General features: G+C 43.5%; 1 protein-coding gene across 2 annotated transcripts in view; it reads right to left on the reverse strand.

Moving 5' to 3' along the window:
• Nucleotides 1–18853, reverse strand: part of PRKCB (protein kinase C beta) — a 963846-nt gene that overhangs the window by 612467 nt on the left and 332526 nt on the right. For both annotated transcript variants that reach the window (XM_086940462.1, XM_086940461.1), the window contains exon 3: nucleotides 17775–17857. In XM_086940462.1, coding sequence (XP_086796588.1) covers nucleotides 17775–17857 — 83 coding nt within the window. The remainder of the gene's footprint in view (nucleotides 1–17774; nucleotides 17858–18853) is intronic.

Consider the following 18853-nt stretch of genomic DNA (forward strand, 5'->3'; position numbering starts at 1 on the left):
TGTGTGTAATAGTCATTGTCGAGTGTGGGAAGCAGCCTCTCTGGGAACCTGTAATGTATACAAAATCTTGCAGTCAAACTTTCCTGTAGCATTTTGAAAATGTGTTCATGTCACCTTCGCCAAACTTCATCCACATTTGGGCTGCTAATTCCTCCAGGCAGGGACCTTGAGTCACAGGCTTAAGTACCAAGCAGCTTCAATTGTTAAATCTTGCATTAAATGCAAATGATAGATCTGCCTTACATGTGATGCACTTCATGTTGTGATGTCACTTCCTGTTGTGATGTCACTTCCTGTCGTGATGTCACTTCCTGTCGTGATGTCACTTCCTGTCGTGATGTCACTTCTTGTCGTGATGTCACTTCCTGTGACCACGCCTACCTTGGAGAGTCCCCCCACTTCTTTTTTTAGGACTTGTGCCCTGACGGGGTGGGGTCGCAAAAGCTGTGTGTGTGACAGCAATCCACTAGTGACCCCCGGAGTCATCAACAGGCCCTGTGGCGCGTGAAGCCTTTAGACAGGCCTGACTTTTGGCTAGCAGCCATGTGCATTCTGGGACTTGCAGTTTCACATGCAACCTTTGGCAGTACCTGGTTAAAGTCGGTGTTTGCAGCAGTTGATGCTGGATAAAATGTCTGGAATGGTTGAATGTTTCACACGAGTTAGTGTCTGGCTCCATAGATATTTGACTGGGAACACACGAAGGTCAAGGAAGTAAGTTAAGATCTGGGGACAAAACGGAGGGTAAACTCACGCTGCACCGTCGTAGTCCGGTGGCCCGGTATCACAGTACTCCCCCAGACTCATAAGTGAGGACCTAGGCCTGATTTTACGTTTGACGACGGAGCAGTGTCCGTCGGGCTGGCGGATGAAATTACCGCTGCTATCCAGGCTGTACTACGTCGGTCTATCTTACAGATGGCTGCCAGCCCAGTGGTCATCTCAGTACCTTGAAAAACGTTCCCCTACAAAGTACAAAGAGTTTGGTAGACAAATGCCACTGGTTTTGACGGCCGCCCACCAAACTTTTTAAACTGTTCTTGATTTTCAGAAGCAGACTCCAAAAGCCTGAGTTTGTTTCTGAAAAACAGAAAAAAAAATCTATTGACCGCCACACCCTTGGAGCTTTGTCCCAGGGTTTACTAGCAGAGAGTGGGGTCAAAAAAATAAATAAATAAAATAAAAAATAAAAATATATATATATATATATTTCTCTCCGTCACTGCCAGAACTTACCTGACAGCGATAGAACTTACCTGACAGTGATAGACCGAATAAAACAAGGGCATCACACCGTCCACTTTAAATTGGGAGGGTGGGGTAATGCCCTTTGTTCAATTGCCCCTACTTCTTCGGGATGGAGGAAACTTTCCATCAATGGAGCCGCCAGAGGAAAACTTGGGGACCACCAGTCCATAAATGTGGTGGGTGGACTGAGACGGAAGCTGTACGTGGAGGGAAGCCGTCAGACCATTTGAAGACCCTTAATTATTAAAAAAAAAAAAAGTGGTCCAGACACAGTTTGGCAAGTTCCAAGCATGTGCAATTATTAGCACTACTAAGAAGATAAAAACCACAAATCCGGCTACACTTCATCACGATTTTACTGTGATGTGCGAGCCCAGAGTTAATTAAATACGGTGGCCATCCCACGTAAATGTAAATGTAAATGTACAGGAATTTATACAGCGCAAATCACCGAGCGGTTTCTAAGCGCTTGCTTAGGGAAACCGTCCTGGTATTCCCCTGTGAGATAAGCCCAGCAGGGTATCCGCAAGGTGAAAGCCAGGCATCCCGCCGCGAGGGTCCGTTGTGGAGATTAAGCAAGCTATTGCCCAGAGTCGCAGAGTGTGAACCCGTGAATTGAGTGGGCACCGGAGCAAGAATTGTCGAGTTCATGGACATTTTAGGACTCAAGACCCCGCCGAGCCGGGAATTGAACCCTGGTCCCGGGCTGACCTCTGCTTCCAGGTCTGCCTGCTCTAACCAGTGAGCCACACTTCTCCACAGCACATATATTGCTTTTGACTGTTACATAGCAGGTTAAAGTATTTTACCCATACCGGGACCGGCTACAAGGCAAATCATAAAGCTGACTTGTTTGTCTTAAAACTGAAACTTGATTACTAGTCTCCATGTAAAGACTAGAGAAAACCGTCCTGAAGGTGTTACATCTTGAAATCACCAAAACGCTGCGTCGACTGTCTGGTTTTTCTGTATATGAAATGTACATTGCTTTTTAATATGTGGAGGTTAATCCCTCTTTTTTATAATAAAATCTGATGTTTTTAAGTAATTTCATCTGCTGATTTATGGTGCAGTGCTCCACTGACGTACTTAGAATTGTATTTTAGTTTTGTTGCATATTATGTTTTTAATTAATAACCACATAAGTGGTCATAGTGACATTGTATGTTTGCAGTAGGGACTGTTATTACTGAGAGTTTCGCCAGCAAGTTGCTCCCCAACATTTGAGCTTCATCAGGCCCATAGTGTTGGGTTTAATTCCGCAAGGGGTTGGAAGAGCTGGGTGTGGCCTCAATGTTGGGGTGCAGAGCTTCTTTTCATCAGAGTTTCGCCCAGAGTGAGAGAGAGAAAGGAAGAAAATGGAGAAAGAGTGAAGAAGAGAGAGACGGAAAACTGTAACAAAGGGAGAAACCGGGGATGAAAAAGTACCTGAGGTAAAGAAACCGAAAGTGTAGTGTGCTGGAGAAAAGAGGCATGAAGTGCAATCACTCCTTTCAGCCTTTTTTGTTTTTAGACACAAATTAAGCACTGAATTCGCACTGCATGTATGTGTTGCACTATTATACACGTCCATTACACCCAAAAACGCTATCAACCCAGCTGAGCTATAAGTTTCCAAAATGTGGTCTCAAATAAGCTTTTACAAGCTGAATATTTCGAAATGAAATTAGAATTTCCAAGATTAACAGTGGTTTGTTGACTCTCAGTCAGTCGTCCTCAGTCGAAAGTGCAGTCGCAACCATTAGGTTGCCCGATGCCTTCCCTTCTAGTCTGTGGGGAGCATGGTCGGACTGGGATCAAAAACCAGGCTCAGCCACCAAACTAAATGTGTCCCTCATTAGTGAAATAAAAGTGGTCCATGTTTGCAACACAGGGCAGTTTTGAACTTGTAATGGCGTGCTGTATATGTGTTTTGCAAGGTATGGAAAACTGCATAGATTTGAGCTTGCTGCAGGCAAGGTTTGTTCTAAAATCAGGGAATTAAACAGTAAAAGCTGTCCCAGCAGACCATAAAACAGGCCCACTCACAGCCAAAAAGACGGCCACACACTGACATTTCAGACCAGCCCATCAGACACTGCCTGATTGCTCCACAGGCGAGTCCCACCCTGGTGGGGAGAAGACAGCCACTATGGACCAGAGGGTGACGGATCAGTACCAGTAGCTCCGAAGAGTTTGATTGGTTGGGCTGAATGCCATTCTCCAGGGAGGTGGGCTCTTCACTCTGAGCAGATGCCTGATTATTCGAATATGGGGAGGCGGTACTCAAGAGTGGACTACAGAGAGGTCAAACCAATGTGTTTCGGCAACAAAATCTCCCAGGTGAGAACCTCTGCTGGATGAATCATGACCCGAGGCTGGAGGCTACTCGAAGGACTAAGAGGACAAATCTTTTACACAGACGGAGCCATAAAAATAACCATTGATATAACATTTCTCCATGCTCACTGGTGCTCACTGGTGCATTTCCAGCCACTTCTGTGTCAGGCTGGTGGACTCCGACACAGACCTTTGCAACGTTTGGCGCGTGCCAGAAAAAAGCTTCAGTTGACCTTTTTTTTTTAACTCGTCTTAATTAATCCGGGATCACAAATAGGCCTCAAAAACTATATTCAATGGACAATAAGCTGGGCCAATGGAATTGTTTAATGCTACGTCTGCAGTGTTTTCCACATAATTATGGATTTGCAGCATTTGCTGGATAAACCAGGACGTCAACATCACAAATAAACTGTTTCTAGCTCAAACGAATGAAAGATTACGAGACAAAAACATAGCGGGTGGTTCCGCTCATTGGATGACTCTATGCGGAGGTAAACCGCCAACTTTCAGCTTCTTATTCAGTGCCTAATTTGAGCTGGTGGTTTCCGGTGCTCGGCACTGGCACCTAATTGCCAGCACCAGGGCTCAAAACAGTCTGCCACATGGTGGCGCTGTTGGGCTAATTTAGGTACGAGCACAACAACAGTTGCTTATTATTTCGGTTTACATTTACAATGACTAATACCTGCCTCCCAAGCCATCCATATAGCTTTGGGGGCCTGGAATTGTATGAATTGTCACATTTGTAAGAGTGTGATGGTTAGCAGCTGTGTTTGTGCTGTCATTGGCAGCATAGCACGGGCAATATATGGTGCAAGCTGCAGTGCCCCCCTTACAAATTAAGCACAAGCCTATAGCTGTATTCTATACTGGTAGAAGTGTGGTACATCTTTGCCAGGATAGTGTTAACAATTACTAAAATGAGAAAATGATGAAGTACTGCTACAGATTATGATGCCCCGTTATGTCCCAAAATTGGTCTTTTATTGCTGCATAATTTTGTCAACCATGCCGCATAATTTGTCCCTCCACTGCCGCATCATTCCAGAGGCTCAGACAATGAGCCGATAGACCAGTTCATATATTCATGGTTCATTGTATACTTTAATTTTCGTTTTTTGTTTGATGTCAGTGCATTATTGGAGGAGTGGGATGTTTCCCTTCTCTACCCCGCGTACCTCCTGCTTGTTAAAAATCTAATACTGCAAGTTAAAAAAAAGGTAAGGATGCTTTTATTTTGTTAGAAAAATGCTGGAGTACAGGACGGACATCGGATCCAAATGTGTACAACAGAAGGAGTTCTAGACAATTCCACTGGAACACGCGCTCTAGCATAATCCCCGAAATCTAGAACAGGATTAGAAATACATTTTTTTCAGCCTAAAACCAGGCTTACAGGCTTTCTTTTTTCAGTACAATGTGCTGACCTTAAATCCAGGACACCCTTATTTATTGTGCTCTGGCTCTACGCAATCTTGAATCATAATGCGTGTTTCAAATTACCCTTTTAAACACAGTTTACTGCTGCCATTAAACACAATATCTGGGGTCTCCCGTGGTGCATGAAAGCTGAATCTCTCTCCCATAAATAATACAGACCCCTGGAACCTTTTATCACTGTAGGCGGGCCTGCCGCAGTGTCAATCAGGATTCCAGAACCGCAAGCGTTTCAAAAGACAACAAGGCACGTCCTGGCCTTGGAGCTGTGCGGGTTCTAGGTAACTGGTGGACTTGTCCATGTAGGCCCCAAAACTACTCGAATCATATCCCCGCTTACAAGATGTGCAGAGATGCCTGATGACTCTACGCCTGCAGGGCCACGCTGTTCAGATAGGTCAACCAATTGAGTTAATTGAACTGAACCTGGACTACAACTCCCAGAATGCACTGTTTGATAAATAGAAGCACAGGTCTGGAGGCAAACTGTCCTGGTGGCAGCTTACCGTCATCTGGTAACCCAATGTTTGTAGCCAAATTAGGTGGAAATTATCTGACCGCATTTCCCATTATCAAAATTAAAATAAAGCAAGCATTGGCAAAGCCAATAGGTCTCGCCTCTGAGAGAGCGATTGGTTACGTTTATTTTAGCTGTGTTGCACAGCACAGTGGTTGTAAAGTATGTTTAAAGCTTTATTTTAATTTGCTGTGAAACAGCCGTTATTATTTTGTTATTTATTAATATGTGAGGGAGGGTCTGAGCTTTGAATTAAAATGTGAAATGGAAGGGAAGTAGCAAAGTGAACAACGGCTGTCTTATAGTGAACACTGCACTATTTTATGGGGTTTAGGCAGTGTTTAATATACAGAATGGGATGGATAGTGGTAGCAAACAAATAAGGTGGATAATCGGTAGTGTGATAATAAATATACATCATGTTACAGTGGAAAAGACTTTAATTTTAATTTATGAAATTAAAATTGATTGAAATAGTGCAAATTAATTAACGTGTACTTGTAAAAAAAAAAAAAAAATGAAGGACAATTTTTACCGTAACATTGCAAGTGAAAGGAGGTGTGAAGCACATTTTGTTATCCCAAAGGAAACAGAATGTGAAAGAGTGTGTGTATAACAGGCAAGCAGTTGCTCGAATGTGATAACGTGCTTCAGCTAAGAATGAATGCTATTTGTTTTGAAAAGCACAGTAAAAGTGTGTCCTTGAAGATCGTTTTTTGGCACAGTAAAGTTGAAAATACAACTTAGTTTGTGGGTGAGGTTCAATTGCAAATATTGTTTAAAGTTGTGTAACTTAACAACAGGAAGGCAGCACTGTCCACGGTGGATTGAAGGTAATATTAAAGCTTACATGCTATTTTTGGACACCCATAAGCTAAAATACATGATGGGTAACATTTGCCTGTGTACCGTGCACACATATTTTTGTTTTTGCAGTCACCACTATTGTTTAAAGCGGTCTAACAAAAGAATTGAAATACAGCATTGTTCGAGGGGAATAAAACTTAGGTTGTAGTGCAGTTGCAAATATTGTTTAAGCTGTGAAATAAAAAAAAGAAAGGCAGCATTGTCCAAAGAGGACTAAAGGTAAATATAAAGCTGAAAGTAAATGTTGCCTTCTTGGTCCCTTTTTGGACACCCATAAGCTAAAATAAGTGAAGGGTAATCATTTCCAGCCTACATAGCACATATCCTAGGTTTTTGCAGTCACAGCTATTGTTTGAAGCTGTGTAACAAAAGGATTGAAAGGCTGCATTGTTTGAGAGGAATACAACTTAGGTTGAGGTGCAGTACCAAATATTGTTTAAAGCTGACTAACATAACAGATGAAAAGCAGCATTGTCGGAGGTGGAATATAGATACAGTTAAAGCTGAATGTAAATGTTGCCCTCTTGATCATGTTTTGGACACCCATAAGCTAAAATAAGTGAAGGGTAACATTTTCCCGTGTACCTTGCACACATCCTGTGTTTTTGCAGTCACAACTATTGTTTAAAGCTGTCTACCAGAGGAATTGAAAAGCTGCATTGTTCGAGGGGTATAAAACTTAGGTTGTGGTTGCGATGTAGTCACAAATATTGTTAAAGCTGTCTAACTTAACAAATGAAAGTGAGCATTATCTGAGTTGGAATAAAGGTAAATAAACTACCCCCCCCCACATGAAAGGTTTGTTTCGTATGAGAAAAAAATGGGCTTCTCATCCTGCTTTCACTTGAAATGTTAAGGGGGGAGGTGGGGCCGGAATATTCCCTTTTTTACATGTCCACATTAACTAATTTGCACCACAATCACAAGAAGTTGTGGCGCCACTAGGACTTGAATGGGATTCCTCAGTTTCAAAGTTGACCGTTCTGCACAGAACAAAACACACAGCAATGTAGGTCTTGTTATCTACAAACCAGTGGCCTTTGAAGTTGGGGAACCCATAATACTCATGTATCATAGAAGAATGACATTTCCCCCTGTAACATTGCGAGTGAAGAATGCAGATGTTTTAAAACTTTAAAAAGGCTACACACACTGCCTCCATAAACGAACGTGACTATGATGCTTTCACAAACACTTGCACAAAGCAAAAAAACAAATTGCACCCACAAACAAACTCTACAAAAGTGGAAGGGCTAAAGTAATTGGGCCATGCTTTGTGGGAGGGAACAACACATCAAAAGGAGGGCCATCTACCAGACAATGACCACGTACAAGCACGCATTCGCAACTGACACTCAGCACAACAAATAAGAAGCAATGGGCGGGATGTAAGCCCACAAAGTGTAAACAACATGTCTCAAAGAGGCAGCGCATGCGCTGTCAAGGCGAGACCTAAAAAGAACAGCCTGCCTGAATCATTTTGGACAGTGATTAACAAATAACAATTTCTTCTGAACACTCGGTCTTGGAGACACACTCATTGGTGTTATCCTCTGTTGTATGCGTAGGTAAAAGAAGCGTCATCTTGTCAGAATTTACTGTGCTTGTAAGTTTAACGGGCCGTGCTGGCATTCCCAGTGCAGATGATTAGCTTACCTCGGACAAAACCTTTAATTACAACTTCCAAATTTAACGGGGAATCCTCGCCTGTGCCGCAGGCCCTTACATTTACACAGGTTGCAAAAACTGGATGGGCTCCAGTAATTGATTATTTCCAGGTAGAGGCTAAGCATGAGCCTGCACAGGCCTCAGCTGTCTTTTCACGAGGAAGCATTACTCGAACTCAGATTGTGAACACAAACAATCACTGGCAAAGCAAACAGGTCTGCCTTGGCAAGCCTGCATTATTTTGCAAACATATGCAACAGACATTAAGGCCGTGATAAAAAGTCAGGCAGTGGAGAATTGCAGTGGGGAATTAGGTTCTATCCGCTCACAAGTGGGACGGTATTCCAACATCACCTGCTTTTCTGGGAGAACAAACGCAGATTTTAACTGCAGCAAAACTGGCGATAATAAAATTCACTTGCGGCTTTGGCTGCAACAACATCAAGCATCTAAGTTTCACATGCTCCCCCGGGGGGTACCTTTTTAACGTTCCCCTTAATCCTTTCCTCCAACCTCCCCAGCACCTACCCTCATATTTACCTCCTGCTTAGAGCAGGTTGTAAACGTGTCTGTTAAGATCCATGGAATGGGGAAGCTGTGTGGTTGTATGTCTGGTAAAAACCAAATCCACCCCATTATTCCCATTTCCATGGAGTTTAACTTGGAATTGAATGGTACTGGGGGGTGTTACTGCATGGTACTGGTAATTATGGGGGTGCAAAGAGTCTTAAAGTAATCAAAGTAAAAATGTTATCTCCTTGTTAACCTGTAGGAGTGGTCCATCCATTAAACAATGGTGCAGGAACTGGCTGGGGGATTTCCATCACTTTTAAAGGGACCATCTATCCTCTCCTCCACACCCTACAGTCTGACCTAGTTCCAATGGTCTCATGGAATGTTGTGGTGGAGTCCGGCAATTAGCATTGCTCCGACACTCTTTCCACCGTCCATCCTATTAAGAACCACTTGGCCACGTGCATCATACAGTCTATGGCCAACTTACACACACAAGTAGCACATACACATGCACCATCCACAGATGGCACAAAAAGAAAGATGCATGCAACTGGAAGACTAATCTAATAAATAGAGGGAAGGCCAGTAGGCAACTCCATCTGGAAGAACACGGATGAAAAAGGCAGGATCACTCACAATAATCTTGTCACATCCACCACAGGTGATCAAGAGTAGCCTGGTGAGCTGATGATAGGCATGCTCAGTTAAAAGGAGAGTTAGCACTGTGTGCCCCTCCAGAGAAAAGTATTTTGTTGGATGGGCAAGATATGAACACTTCAGAACTTTAGAGTCAGGAACATCAGTGAATTATAGGACTTTCAATTTTCTTAATCTTTACAGATATCAGTGAATAAGAAAGAAGTTACTGAAGTAATTGAGGGAAATGTCCAAGGTTATCCTCAGGTCCAGTATGCTTCCATGCACATGTGATTTCTTCAGTGTGTTTTGGGAACCATCCTGAAAAGATGTGTTTTTCTGTAATTGATGTACCTTAATTTACAATGGGGTTGACATTGCTTTTGCCCGGCATTGACTGGGCAAAATAACTTTACATCTGATTATTGTAAGAGCACTTATTTGTGATTTTAAGAATCCTCTAAGAGTCACAATTCTAAAGCATTACCGGGAATAGCAAATCCTTAGTTATTAGTTTTATACCTACTTTACCCCTCTGTTGTGAAGTATTCTAGGATGTATTAATTAAGAAAGTATATGACCTTCTCATAGGAGTTATGATTGTAAGTATAGAATCTGTAACACCAGGGCCTTGTAGTCGAGTATATGCTCTCAGAGTCAGAAAAAGAACATCTTTGACAGAACACAGATGACAATATGGCTAATGAGTTTATTAGACCATCATAATCACCCTCTTCCTCTCCATTATTTTTTATTACGAATAAAGGAAGCATAGACTATGTAGCAATTAACAGAATAAAAGCTAAAAATCAATACCTACTGCCTTTGATTCCTTTTCTGTCAGATTAGATTTGCCATGCACACATTTTCACCAAGCAAGACCTAAGGGTACATCATTATCCAGAGTTCAAGAGGGTGACAAGAAAAAAACGATGGGCCCGATGTAGGTAATTCTAATTTACCACTTCCTAAATACCGAATCATACCGATTCGGTATTTAAAAAGTGGTAAATTAGAGGGGGGGAAATGTAGGTAATTCAGAATCGGTAAATACCGAATCTGTAAGATTCGGTATTTACCGATTCTGTAAATACCAAATCGGTATGCCCCATTGATTCCTATGGGCCTTGAAGCCCATAGGAATCAATGTGGAATACCGAATCGGTATTTACCGATTCGGTAAATTCCGATTGTTGCAAGGGTGCAGGGGGTGTCACTTTGACACCCTCTAGCACCCCAATTCCGGACTTGTGTGCCATGTGGCACACAGACATGCCCTAAGGGCATGTCTGTGTGTCACATTGCACAGGTGTGCATGCACAGATGTGCATGCACACCTGTATTCGGTATTTTACCACCCAATAGGATTGGGTGGTAAAATACCAATCTTAAAGCCCTGTGGCACTCTGACATGTGTGCCAGCTACATCTGCATTTACAGAATCGGTATTTTACCGAGTCTGTATTTACTGATTCGGTAATTTTACCGAATCGGTCAATACAGAATCGGTAAAATACCGATTCTGTAAATGCATGCCCTACATCTGAAAAACGTAATACCGGTCGGAAACGGACGAATTCGGCCGTTTCCGACCGGTATTAGGGCACCTACATCGGGCCCAACGTTTCATACAAAGGGCCTAATTTATGGTTTCATGGCTGGAGTCAACGCAGACCGTATGGCAGAGGAGTTTACGTCCGCCAATCTAACTTTACTCTGCCTGTCTAATTTAGAGATGTGTACCGGGCTCCCAGACATCTCAATATGCATTGAAAGGAGCCGCTAACATAGCAATTCCCATCAATGTAGGAAAAGATTGGTAGATGGCTCCATGAAACATTAAGGGGGGCCTTCCACCATCACACTTTTCCAAAAAGCCATCTGAGTGTCCACTCTCCGATAAGTTCTTAGCAAAACTTGGTCGTGAGGGCCTGCTGAAAGCTCAAGTAAACCTAAAGAACTTAAACAACGCCCCACCAACGGTAAAAATGGCCAAGCAGGTGAGCCATTACGGGTGCAGGTTCGCCTTACTTAGCACTCGCTCGCTACAGAGGCACTGCTTGGAGGTCTTCTCACTTCAAGAAAATAGCCTGGACCTCCTATATGTCACAGAAACGTGGCTGAACGAGTCAGATATGCCGGATCTGGTCGCAGCCATGCCCCCTAATTTTGCAGCTAGTTGCTTGAATCGATCTGATGACAAGAGGGGGGGGCATAGCGTTTCTTTTTAACAATACATTGAAATCGGAATTTCTGTGCTCTGAAAGCATAGAAGGTGCCGATGTACTGGGAGTGAAATTCTGCTCCCCTACAGACTGTGTTGTGTTTCTCTTAGTATACCGCCCGCCACATACCCCAGCTAGGTTCATGGAGCCCTTCCTGGGACTAGTTCAAGAACTCCGTACACACTACCAAAGTTTGGTGGTGCTCGGAGATTTTAATCTTCATTGGGACATAATCCCAAAGGACGGCCAGGCAAAGCAGCTGGAAGAGGTTTTAACTTCTATAGGACTCTGCCAAATGGTGGGGGGGCCCGCACATGAGATAGGCCACATATTAGATCTGGTCTGGTCCTCCTGCCCGCTGACTGGCCCTATAGTCATCTCTCCGTGCTCCTGGTCGGACCACTATCTAATTGCTGGCCAGTGCCCTCTCTTTACTAAAAAGATTACTGGCTTGCCTGAGTGGAAAATACTGCGCAGCTGGAAGCAGGTCAACGTGACCGACCTGACAGCTATCTTACTGCTCACAGATAATCTTCCATCCGAGAAGGATAGCTTGGAGCCTGAGCGCGCCACCCTACTGTCTAAACTCGGGGAAGCCATTGAGGTTGTGGCACCGGCGCGGAAGATCAGATTGGTTGACAAGGGTAAGGGGTAACCCTGGTTTAACCAGGCACTCAGGGAATTAAAACAAGCACTAAGTCAGTGCGAGAGGGTATGGCGCAAATCTCAGGACCCCTGTGCCCACTCTGCATATGTATTGAAGTTTGCCGCTTACAAGAAAGCCATCCAATTACGGAACGCTGAATTTTATGAGGCTGCCATCACACAGGCGGCCAACCCCCAGAAAGAGGAATTTAGGATCCTAAATGAGTTAAGGAAGGCTAAGTTGCAAGAAGCCACCTTTAGCCAAAAGGATTGCTATGATTTTCAATCCTTTTTTCCTGGGAAGATTAACGATCTGATGACAGACATTCAGCACATCCCAACTTTGCATTTTTCAATGGAGCCCCCTTACCCCTGCCTTAGGTCGACGAATTTACTGACCACCCTACCATTACTTACTAAGGAGCTTCTGTCTATCTTAGTGGGACAGGTGAAATCTGTCTCCCCAGTTGATCCCTGCCCCCCTAAAATCTTTAAAATGGCTTGGCCGGGCATTGAGGACAAAGTGTTCTCTCTCCTGAATCGCTCCTTGGAAACAGGGCTTGTCCCCTCCAATTTTAAGGAAGCTTGGGTGATCCCACTGTTAAAGAAACCTGGTGCCGATCTAAAAAACGTTAAGAACTTCAGGCCAATTTCTCAGTTACCTTTTCAGGCAAAAATTATTGAACAACATGTATTACAATCTTTTACTGGCAAACTGGTGTCCAATCAGCTTCTTGAGTCTAATCAGGCAGGGTTCAGAGCCCATCACAGCACGGAATTGGTCATGCTTTCCGTACTGGACGATCTGAGACTTAGGGCAGACAAAAAAGTGCTGTGTGCTCTGGTACTACTAGACCTATCCGGGGCGTTTGATACTGTCGATCATCGCCAACTACTAACGCGGATTAGTGATCTAGGGATCCAGGGCACGGCTCTGGCTTGGCTGACCTCATTCCTTTGGGATCGCTCCCAGCGAGTACAATTAGGAGATCTGGTGTCCCATCCAGCTATGCTGGGGTGTGGAGTACCCCAAGGTTCAGCTTTATCTCCCCTGCTTTTCAATGCCTATCTGCAGCCTTTAATTGCTGCATTGAATCAGTTGGATTGCAGGGTTTATAATTATGCCGCCGACACCCAAATTTTGATCCAGATTGACCACTCACCTATGGCCTACCTGAGAATGCAAGATATTCTCAAGTTCACCATCAACTGGATGTCGGAAAACTCGCTAAAAATCAACCCTGAGAAAACTGAGGTTTTAGCAGTTACTACAACCTCAAACCCTTGGAATGACCTGTTCTGGCCTGCAGAACTGGGGCCCTTCCCCGAATAGGCCGTGGCCGTAAAAAGCCTTGGTATCAAGATTGATGCCTTGCTATCCATGACACAGCAAGTATCGGCGGTGGTTGAAACCACTGTGGTTTTAATGCGTCAGCTCCGGAAACTGTCTCAAATTCCGTCCTTCAGTACCCTTAGACTGGCAGTTTCAGCTCTGATCCTATCACGTCTCGATTATGGGAATGCTCTATATCTTGGGCTGCTAAAAACATTTTTGGCTAGGCTTCAGGTGGTAATGAATGACGCAGCGAGACTAATTTTTAAAAAACCCAGACATACACAGGTCACGCCCTTACTGCAGAACCTATATTGGCTCCCGATCTTACAGAGAACCACATTTAAAAGTCTCTGTATTGTGCTTAAGGCTGTTCATGGCTCAGCCCCTAGTTACATTAAGGGCCAATTGACTAATTACTGCCCGAGTAGGGCCCTCCGGTCGGCTGATGTCTGCAGCCTGGCCTGCCCCCAGGCATGGAACCGTCTCCCCACTGAACTTCGTAAGGAAACTAATCTCCTCCGCTTTAGGAAGAGTTTCAAAACTGTACTGTTCTTAGAGGCATGGGGATCACTATGAACAGCTCACTTTGTTCTCAACCAGTCTCGACGTCCGCTGACAGCGCTTAGAGACCTCTGGGTGATAACGCGCTCTATAAATCCATAGTAACATAACATAACATTACCGTATCAGAGTATGACTCGGGAATCTAAGGCGCGACTCACAGAAAGCCTCCTCAGTCGTGGCGGAGGCTTCGCAGTTGTGGTGAAATCCCCGCACTGCAGTTTCTCATTGCCTAGATTCCGCCACGAGCGCAAGGACTCTGCCACGAGTGCCGATACTCTACCAGGACTACCGAACCTTCGCCACGACAGCAGAGGCTCTTTGTGAACCAGGCCCCTAGTGTCTAAATGAGAGAAAATATTGAGTAAATGGAAGGACGAAGGTTTCGTAATCCAAGATCAACCAATCGCATAACAGATTGTCTCACTAAAAACAATCTAGTAAAAACAGCAACATTAGGAGAGGAATTTAGCAAAACACACCCACACAAAAGCCATAGCATGTGTACGTGTGGATCTGTGAATGTCCAGAACCGTACTGTACGGCCTATGGGCTTTAAAAAAAAGAATCTTGGAAAAGACACCGACATGATCATCCTCGGATGCAATTAACACACAGTGCTATAATGGATACAGGCAAATGTAACATATATGACGGAAAGAGCTAGGCAATGCACCCAGATGCAGGTATTGAACATAGGAATTTCATAATATAATGAAAGCTTTACAATCTTTAGCACCAGTTGTCAGAACTAACAAAGAAACGGTCCACACCATGGGCCCGATTCACAGAACTAACCTAAGACAAAATCCTAAGTTTACTACCATTTTGGTATTCACATAAGGCACTTAATCATTTTGGTATTCACAGAAGGCACTTACTCATTTCGGTATTCACAGAAGTTAGGAGTCCTACCTTTAGGACTCCTAAATGCCTTCTGTGAATAACGAAAGTCTTAAAGTTTAGATTTTTCTCAGTTTAGAAGTAGTAAAGTTGAGATTCCTAACTTTAGGACTCGTAAATGCCTTCTGTGAATACCGAAAGTCTTAAAATTAGGATTTTTCTCAGTTTAGGAGTTCTAAAGTTAGGATTCCTAACTTTACTACTACTAAATTGAGAAAAATCCTAATTTTAAGACTTTCGGTATTTACAGACGGCATTTAGGAGTCCTAAAGTTAGGAGTCCTAACTTCTGTTTACCGAAATGAGTAAGTGCCTTCTGTGAATACCGAAATGAGTAAGTTCCTTCTGTGAATACCAAAATGGTAGTAATTTTAGGATTTTGTCTTAAGTTTACCATGGTTTTGGTAACTGAGGACAAAGGGGCTTATTGAAGTATTTAAGACACCTGTGGCTAATAGCCAGGGTCACTGGAATTATGAGACAGGGAAGGTTAAAATTATGCAGCAGAGATGACTAAATTTTGCAATAAGAAAAGCCAAATTATGATGTTTCATGCGGCATTTCATGTGATAGTTGTAATTCTTTATTTTGGTCATTTTTGAACAGGTCAACACTGCCTGGAGAAATGTTTCATCACATTAGTACTACTTTAACACCCCCAAAACAGCAATAATTCACCAGAGAAAGGGACAGTATACCTTTGAACAATGTCTTCCACTGTTCAGAAACACGTGTTGCCGCTTTTTTAATAACTTTTGATCTGTTTGAGCTAGAAACAACATTTTTTTGTTAAAATATAGATTATGCCACAGATGATGGATTATGTGGCATATGTGGCCAACCAATAATTATTCTGAAAACGGCGCAGCTGCAAAATCACATCATTCTGGTGGCCCTGCTCATAGCCCCAGGACACAGATACAAAGAGACTTGTAAGGTTTAAAACAATTGTTCCCGTACATTTTGAACTGGAGATTGCTTGTAGTTTTTCTTTTTCTATACCATGGTCCTACAAGCATGTTATGTTATGTTATTTTATGCTATATGTTATGTTGATTTGTATAGCGCACTAATCACTGAGAGGGTATCCAGGCGCTTGGGCAGGTGTGTACATGTGTCGTCCCTAAGCTGCTTATACGACCAGCCAGGCCTTCAACTTCTTACGGAACTCAGGACGTGAGGAGGAGGCTCTGATGTGTTGAGGGAGGTCGTTCCATGTCTTGGGTGGGATGTTGGAGAGTGAGCAATGACCAGTTTCGCTTTTGCGGATGCGGGGGAGTGTATGCGATTGAGGCAGAGCGTAGGTGCATTTATTTCTTTCTTTATTTATTTATAAAGTTTTATGCTCAGTGTGGTTGGCTAAAAAGTGAAGACCGGATAAAGATGATTCAAAAGGACATCTGGCCAGTTGGCAACTTTGCAGGTGATAAAGTGAGACTGAGAGTGACGTCAAAGAATAATATGACAGGCCCAGATGCAACAAGTGACCATGCAGTACACGTTAGCACACGCGTGACACGGAGCATTTCGCTCAATGGTAAAAGTACAGATATTTTTTTAATCCTTGTTTTGAGCATCAACAATCAACATTCTTAATCTGGTCATTCTTTTCGAGTTTGAAAGCACATTGTTAACAGTTTGCATTAAATATTACAATATAACAATATTAAATGGCACAATGTTATAATAAGAATATACAATGTTATCTTTGACTTATTATACAGGGTAATGCAGATGCAATGAGCAGGTGCACTGAGGCAGAAGCATCAGGGAGTGATGCTGTGCTGTGGAGATCATTGGAGGGTTCAGGGAAGAGCTCGGAAGGCGGAGTCTTAGAAATAGCGCCAAGAGGGCAAAGCCCGACATAGCCGCTATAGGTACACAGAGACGGGAGCATAGACGAGCACATCACTAGAGGAAGGACTGTGGGAAAAGTAGCTAAGAAGGGAGGGAGGGAAGACGAGTTATGGAAGGTCAAAAGAGGAGCTTCGAAACCGAGAAGTGTTGGTGGAGAGAGGGGAGAGAAATGGAGGGTTGTGTGAGTGAGAGGGAAAATGAGGGAACTCAAAAGTACATAGCTGTGAGCCAGAAATGAAACAGGACAAGAGGGGAAACAATAGAGAAAATAGAGGGAAAAGGGACAGGGAATTGAGGGATGCGTTCAGTGGCAAATAAGAGGTAAATTGTTTAAAAGCATGGTGGGGGAGGGGGGCGATGAAGGAAAGTGAGAACCAGGAAGTAACCAGAAAATAAACATACCCCACACTTCATCCACACATCTAATCATTCCAAGCACGTGAAGTAAGCGACCCTGACCCTCTTTAGAAGAATTCTCTTCAACCTTTCACCCTCCTTCCATCTTCTATAGATGTACCCTTTGACCCTTCCATCTGTCCATCAGTTCACCTTTCCATCATCCACCTATCCATCAGGCCACCCTACCACTTATGCTGTTTTCCATCCATCCATTAATCCATGATTCATCCTTTTACCCATCAAGTCTATCACTTGTCCTTCCCTCATCCTTTCATCATTCTGTCCATTTCTCCGTTCTCCATCTATTAACTCACCTATCGGTCCTTTTATTCTTCCATTCATCCTTTCTCCTTCCATCTTTTCATCCTTTCACCTTCCATCTTTTCATCCTTTCTCCTTCGATCTAGTCTTCCTTTCACCTATCCCTCATTTCATCTTCCCTTCATGGCGGAAAGTTGAGGGATATGAGGGTTGCAGAGGCCCCAAAGGGAGGATGGTATTGTGAAAACATCACCCCAATCACTGCAGACGTTACGCCCCTAGGGCCTTTGTGCTCTGAAAATGGAAGTGGTCTAATAGCTGGCCTTTGCACCTTACGCAATACACGTAATCAATGATTGGATGAGAGTTGGACTTACGTCAGAGGCCGGGCCTTTGTCTGCACCCGGGCACTTGAAGGTGACGAACTCATGGCAACGCTTGTGCACGACGAAGCAGCAAACTGCAAAGAGAGAAAGACACCCTGTCAATGAAATGGACCCAGGAAACGTCACAGGCTATAAGCCAAAATGGCACAGAAAACAGATAAAGTCACTGTCAAGGCAACAAGTACAGGAAAATCGATTACAAGCTTTAAAACAAAATGGCATCTGGTACAATGTTTAATAAAAAGGGCATTTGAGGAAGATTAAATCGCAGTAACCACACAGCATCTCAATGAAGCTTGCCAATGCAACCACAGAGGCAAACTTTCCTCTCTGGGATCACAGCAGCTCAAAAGAATTATTTGGGAACCCAGGCAGACTGCGCTGGTTGTCCTATGCTCCGAAGAAATGAAGAAATTCACAATTTCTTGAGAGGAGGGAAAGGATGTAATCTATTCATAACACAACCTCAACAGTCAGACTCCAACTGTCAAAGCTGTGCAACAGCCAGGACAATGAACAAAGAATGGCCCATGACATTAGAATGCAGGGGGAGAAGGGAATGGACCATTGCATTATACAAACGATAAATTAGGTGACATTTGTCAACTACAGTACAGTTACACTACACAATAAGGCTTATGATTATTGGCACATGAATTAACAGAAGACCACAACCCATTTCCTTCCTATACTGAATTACTTAAAAGAATAATCCTTGGGCCACACAGGGACATGGTGTTGACGAGTCTAAAGGAAAGACTCTGATTGTAATTTTGAAGTGCTCAAGGGGTGCACAGCACCAGCTGGCCAACCAGCAGTGAAGACCCTGCACTTAGAAATTTTGTCCACGCTCCACACCCTTCCATCCTCAGTCTAGGGTCACCACATTGGTACTGACTTTTGTTATTCTGAGAGGTTTTGAAAACTTACTGACTACTCCACCCCTTGCATCACGGGATCTAACCACAACCCACTCACCCACCATAAAATTACCTTCCTTGACTCCGTGTTTGCTGTCGTACCTCTTTTTATAGTCATCCCGGTAACTCTTGAAGCACTTATCCACACTG

The sequence above is a fragment of the Lissotriton vulgaris genome, chromosome 10, assembly GCF_964263255.1.
Source record: "Lissotriton vulgaris chromosome 10, aLisVul1.2, whole genome shotgun sequence".
NCBI classification, from domain to species: Eukaryota; Metazoa; Chordata; class Amphibia; order Caudata; family Salamandridae; genus Lissotriton; species Lissotriton vulgaris.